This window comes from Octodon degus, unplaced genomic scaffold (assembly GCF_000260255.1).
Source record: "Octodon degus isolate 3935 unplaced genomic scaffold, OctDeg1.0 scaffold00064, whole genome shotgun sequence".
NCBI classification, from domain to species: Eukaryota; Metazoa; Chordata; class Mammalia; order Rodentia; family Octodontidae; genus Octodon; species Octodon degus.
The window spans coordinates 12,449,589-12,456,358 of record NW_004524640.1 but is presented as its reverse complement, the minus strand read 5'-3'; the positions used below and the strand labels follow the sequence as shown (position 1 = coordinate 12,456,358).

The window sequence follows — 6,770 nt, the reverse complement described above, 5'->3', positions numbered from 1 at the left end:
TTTAAAGTACAGGGTCTACAGGGTCTCACTATGTAGATTGGACTCATAGTGATTCTCCTGTTTATAGCCTCCCAAGTGGCTGGGATTACAGGTATGTGCCATAACGCCCAGTCTCAACCACTATCTCAGTGTGCCCCAGGGGCAGGGCTACCACAGCACGCCAGGAATTCAACCCCAGTCGCTGCACTCTGCCTAAGCAGGTGCTTTAGTCTGCTGAGCTATCTGGCCAGTCTTTTTTTTTTTAAACTCATTTATTGCTATTTATTTAGGTACTGGGATTGCAACTGAGAGACTATTTTGATAAAGGGTCTTGGAGATTTGATACCAGGACGTCAGACTTGTGATCTTTGTCTTAGCCTCCTAGATTGCTGGCATTATAGGCACTCCTACGTGGCTCATTTTATTTTGTATTTGATTTTCAATATTCGAGATCAAACCCAAGGAGCAGTGAGCTGTATCCTCAGCTTGTAGCATGGCAAAATTTAGTGTTATACAAATGAGTATTTGTGCTATAGGGATAAGATATGTCTTGCATGAATTGAAAAGCTCTATACTTCAGGTTTGGCTGGAGATGAGGGCAGATATTTTTGGGGACAAATGTTAAGCAACTGAAATAACTATAGTGATTTTTATAAAGACATGTCAAAGAGAAAGATAAGTTTAAAACTTACTAATGCTTTGTGGGATAGGAAAAGTTCAAATTTTAATTCAGCCTTTTTGAATTCACACTAGTCTTCAGGTGTGCTTTTTGATATAAATAACATGGATTCGTCTTGTTTATTATTTTAATTTTATTGAGAAACAAATATGAATGAGACAGTTTCAAAGCTGATTAATAGGACAGTTTCGATAATCAATACATTGTACATTGTTATCTTGTTAGTGGTTATTCATAGTACAAGAAGGAGACAGGATATCCTGTCCAAACACTATTCGTACACCTTTTCCTTCTCATTGAATTAAGCAAAGGTAGCTGCATAGCTATTCTTTTGTATATAAATACATAATGATCTTTCTTTTGTATCCCCCTTTTTTTTGTTTAGTCCTGTCAGGTGGGTATTCTATTGGCATCTAAATACTATAGGTGCTTGAATTCAGCAAAACAATCCAACACTGTCTGGTAGTTTATGTTATTAGTAGGTTATCCTCAGAAGTTATTGACTTGAGCCTTTTACAGCTTATCGTATTAATAAGGTTTTACTTTATATACCTCGTTTTTATACTTTTCTGCTGGACGGTTAAGACCAAGGTAAAGCAAGACCTATTTAACAATAAATGTAACTTTTGTATCTGATAAGGTCAGTCAGGTACCCTGAGGATTTATCCTGTAGCCCTGTACCGCACTTTGTAGATCCTTTGTCAGTGTCAGCCATGAGGATGAGTCATGGCCATTGCTTGATCAGTTTGCTCTCTGTGAAAGCCTGAAAGAGTGTTTTCTCTCCATGTGACTCTCCCCACGCACACTATACATCATCGATCACATTCCTCGGTGGCTCCATAATCTCCTTGATCAGAAAATTTGGGGCACAACTGAGTTACATGATGTTACAGTACAGTTCTCCTATGTCCCAGGTCTTCATTGATCTTGAAAGGCTAGGGCCAAAATGTTGACTGACCTTGCAGCCCTTCCTTTTCTCCGATTTTGATCTGCTAACTTAGGTTGTTAGCCCTCCAGAAGAGAAGCTTATTATTAACCTGCAATATATGCAGTTTGGTTTACCCTGTCTAAATATCAAACATCTTTGGCATATTATGGAACAGGTATTTTCCATCAAATATTGATATGTTGAACTTTAAGTCCTTACAGAATATGAAGGAAAAATAATTTTATAAAAGTAGAAATAAGCATTTACATATTTTTACAAAGAAATTTAGAAATCTAACCGTATACATAATTGTAACAGGAATGGGCTTGTCTTGAACTGTGGTTGTGGAAGAAGCCATCATTTGTTTCAGTGAAAACTAAGATTGGGAGAGCAAGGTGGATCGTGTTATGTTGTTAGAAATTTAAATTCCTTCAGGTTTTTATAGTTAAGCAACACAGCAGCTAACACAGTATTGAGTTGATTGATGGAATTTTATTAATACGTAACTTATCTAGAACAGTCCTTTTTATATATGGAATAAAGACAACATGCTACTAAAATGAATGTATGAAAGAGTTTTATAATGAATTTATATCTTTTTCAGACTTCTGGGCCATTGGGAAGAAGCAGCCCATGATCTTGCTCTTGCTTGTAAACTGGATTATGATGAGGATGCAAGTGCAATGCTTAAAGAAGTTCAGCCAAGGGTATGTTCATGCAGAGAAAAAGTCATGGCTCAAGTACTTAGGCCCTGGCAGCCAGAATTTACTTAAAATAGATGGAAAGATTAAGAAATTAAAATCTAGTTACTGAGGTTTGTTCTTTTAATCTCAGTAGGATTTTATGATTTTATTACTTGTGCTGTATTAAAATAAGCTGTATTGCTTTGTTTGCAAAACTACAATGGAAATAGAACTAGAGCATCAGAAATAGAAAAGGTAGATTTCAGAAGAAAGAACTAGAAAATCTGTAACATGTGCTCACTTAGGTCATATACTAAAACTGGAAAACCTACAAAATGTAGCCTAGATTATATCTGGTTTGTCTTTCTGTACCATAGGTATATACAGTACAATTACTTTATTTTTTTTATATATTTTTTAAACATTTATTTATTTAGTGTGTGTGTGTGTGTGTGGCCAGCTCAGCCCACCAGGGGGCGAGGCTGGCTGGCATGTGGTGCTGGGGGATCGAACTGTGGTCCCTGTGCTTTGCCAAGCTTGTTCCATGTAGGTGCTTTAGACCACTGAGCCATCTCGCCAGCCCCTACAATTACTTCAACAAAGCACAAAGATCTTAGAGTTAAAAAGATACAGGAATGTCTATAATCCCAGGACTTGGGAGGTTGAGGCAGGAGGATCACTGAGAGTTCAAGGCTAGCCTGGGCTGCATACTGAACACAAGGCCAGTCTAAACTACAGAGAGAGACTCGTCTCCAAAAAACTAAATAAAATAAAAAAAATTTTCCTGCAGTTAAGATGCTAGTTGTTATCCTTGAATTAGGACAGTTGTCTGAGAGTATAACATTTCTTTTTAAAAAAATATTTTAAACAAAAATTAGTAATAAAAATCAGCATTAGAAACAATATAGGCTGGAGAGATAGCTTGACAGTCTAAGCGCCTGTTTGGCAAGTACAAGGACCTCGGTTCAATCCCTGGTACCACATGCCACCCTGGCTCCAGAACCCTGGGTGGGCCAAGCCAGTCCTGAATCCGGGCATGGTGGCACACACCTGTAATTCCTGCACTGGGGAGGCCGAGACAGAATTATGATGAGTCTGAGCTGTGTAGCAAGACCCTGTATCAAATAAATAAAAGAAAAAAATAAATGATATAAAATTTCACTAAACGAAATAATAGTAATTCAATAATGGTTGCTGTATTGCACAATGCTTTCAAATTAGTTATTTAGGTTATCAGAAATAAGTGTGCAAAATTGGTTTAAAAATACACCAACAAAAATTAAGAATAAATTTTTTTTTAAAGCATTAACTGCTCCTTTCTTTTTTTTTTTGGCGGAACTGGGGATTGAACTCAGGCCCTTGTGCTTGCCAGGGGAGTGCTTATTCCACTGGACCATCTCCCCGGCCCTAAAGTTTAGAAGGATTTTTTTTTTTTTTTTGGCCTGTTTTAGGCTGCCTTAATGGCGGGTATGGTGTGGCTTGGGCTGGGGATCAAACCGAGGTACCACAAGTCTGACTGGGTTTGCCCAGGCAGGCGCTTAAACAACTGAGCTAACCAGCAAGCTCAACTGCTCCTTTCAAAAGACCAGCAGAAATCAGCAGTTCAGATATCCAAATTATTGTTTGTGCATATGTACATAAATATCTTTTCCCCATCTTTCTAAGTGTACATCACTTTTTTTTCTGTTTCACAGGATCTTGTGCATTTAATAGTGGTCTTGTTAAGGCCTGAGTTTGTGTTAGGTATTTTTTTTATTCAAATCTGTCATTTTTATAAAATAGCTATACACTGAATAAACTGCACGAAGAAAAGTAATTCTTAACTTGGATTGACTAATTCAGGACTGTATTTGGAATGACTTACGGACTGTGGCTCTTTTCTAGGCGCAGAAAATTGCTGAACATCGGAGAAAGTATGAGCGAAAACGTGAAGAACGAGAGATCAAAGAAAGAATAGAAAGGGTTAAGAAGGCTCGAGAAGAGCATGAAAAAGCCCAGAGGGTAATATCTCTTCTCCCCTCTCTTCTCTTCCCCTCTCTTCTGCTCTATTTGCAGTCCTGGAGATTGAACTCAGCATTTAATTAAGCATTCTGCTGCATTTCTAGCCCACCAGAAACAACTGTGTCTATAGCTTACCTATGAAAGAGTGCTAAAGTAGATCCGAGCTTTAGGATATAATTTTAATTCATTGGTTCTTTATTTAATACTGTTTTTAATTCTATAGGCTGATACTATCTAAAAGGAATCATATGTGTTTTATTTGTCGAAATACTTTGTCTTTAAATTCCGTTTTAATGTTTCCCTAAAATGGGAGAGGATAGAACTTGATAGTAGAGTACTTACCTAGCATGTAGGGGGCCCTAGGTTTTATCCCTAGCACTAAAAATAAATTATATTTTATTTTATTTTTTTGCAAAACTGGGGATTGAACTCAGGCCCTTGTGCTTGCCAGGGAAGCGCTTATTCCACTGAGCCATCTCCCCAGCCCCTTAAAAATAAATTTTAAATCATCACTTCAAATACTTGAAGTTAGATAGTATTGTTAGGTGTTTTTGTTTGTTTGTTTTTTGAGGATGTTTGCTTAGATTTGTTTAGGATTCCTTGTTACAATAGGGGATTCATGTCTGTTAGTGAAAATGTTGAGCCTGGTGATTGGGCTGAGCATAGTGGTGCTCACCTGTAATCCCAGATCTCGGGAGGCTATGGCAGGAGGATCAGTGGGAGTTGGAGGCCAGCTTGGCTATGTAATGAGACCATGTCAACAAAGAAAGGTGGGAAGAATAAAGAGATGGCAGAAGGGAAGAAGGAAGAGGGGAAAGGGAAGGAGAAATTTTTTAAAGGGGGTATATAGGCTGTATCCTTTAGTTGGATATACTTTCTCAATAATCTGGATAGGTTAGGAATAGGCGCAGTCTTCCTTGCACCCACGTTATGTAACTTACTTTCCTTTTGTTTTAAAGGAAGAAGAAGCCAGAAGACAATCAGGAGCTCAGTATGGCTCTTTTCCAGGTATATTTGAAGGGAAAGTAAGACTGTTAGTACTTTTTTTTTTTTTTTTTGCGGGACTGGGGATTGAACTCAGATCTTTGCGTTTGCCAGTCAAGCGCTGATCCTACTGAGCCATCTCCCCAGCCCCTGTTAGTACTTTAAATAGTTAAGATATATTCTGATTTTGGAGGCTCAGATGTATGTTTTTATCTGTGTGTATAACATACCAGTTGATTTATGTATTACTAAATATATTTAATTCCTTTGTCCCTGGAAGACTGAGAATGTTAGCATTTATAATTTTATACTAAAATTTTTATGTTAATGAAAATGCAGTGCATTTTTCTTCACAATTTGAGAGGTATATGTTTATTTTTGGTACTGGGGATTGAACTCACGACCTTGCACTTGCCAGGCAGGAGCTTATATTGCTGAGCTATTTCCCTAGCCCTAGAGAGGTGTACGTTTTAGGTAAAATTTTTTTTTTGGCAGAACTGGGGATTGAACTCAGATACTTGCGCTTGCCAGGAAAGCACTTATTCTACTGAGCCATCTCCCCAGCCCAAGAGGTGTATGTTTTAAATAGTTTCCATTTTGTTATTTTGTTAGGATGTTACCTATTTCAGAATTGCCATTATTGACTTATGTTCTATTAAACAGTGATACTCATGAGGACACTATGTAAAATACACCATATGGAGACTATGCAATTATCGAGCATAAAAAAATGTAACTTTCTGCTGGGCATGGTGGTGCATGTATGTAATCCTAGCACTCATTAAGGCAGGATTGTTTTGAGTTTGAGGCCAGCCTGGGTCTGCACTACATTGTACTACATAGTGAGACCCTGTCTCACACATACACATACACACTTACAAAACAATGAGACCCTATCTCACATACATACACACACCCAAAAAACTCCACATTGTTAAATTGGGCATGGTGGTGTAGGCCTGTAATCTTAGGATTTGGGAGGCTGATGCAACAGGATTCCCTTGAGTTGGAGGCCGGGCTGCCCTACACAGAGAGTGCAAGGCCAGCCTGAATTACAGAACATAGACTCTGTCTCAAAAAACCAATAAATATGGGGTGGGAGAGATGGATCAGTAGAATAAGTGCTTCCCTGGCAAGCGCAAGGGCCTGAGTTTAATCCCTGCTTCTGCAAAAAAAAAAACTAAAACTAAACCAATAAATAAATAAAACATTCTTGTCTTCCTTGCAAATGTTAGGATCAGAAATTTTTAGCAAGATGACCGGGTGTGGTGGTGTATGCCTGTAATCCTGGCACTTGTGAGGGAGGTGAGACAGGAGGATCATTGCAAGTTTGAGACCAGCCTGAACTGCATAGTGAGACCCTGTCTCAAAAGGACTTGAAAAAAAAAAATTATTTGGATAATATTCAATAACGGAACTTAGAACAAATGGGGTATACCGATGAGTGTCCATTTTGTATCTGTGTATTCAAAGTGGTTAGGATAGATATATAGTTGCATTCTCTTAATGAATAGAA

The 6,770-nt window shown here is 38.1% G+C and overlaps 1 protein-coding gene across 1 annotated transcript in view; it reads left to right on the top strand.

Moving 5' to 3' along the window:
- St13 (ST13, Hsp70 interacting protein) overlaps positions 1-6,770 on the top strand; it is a 34,339-nt gene that overhangs the window by 23,911 nt on the left and 3,658 nt on the right. The window contains exons 7-9 of the mRNA XM_023718949.1: positions 2,191-2,293; positions 4,154-4,270; positions 5,230-5,278. Coding sequence (XP_023574717.1) covers positions 2,191-2,293; positions 4,154-4,270; positions 5,230-5,278 — 269 coding nt within the window. The remainder of the gene's footprint in view (positions 1-2,190; positions 2,294-4,153; positions 4,271-5,229; positions 5,279-6,770) is intronic.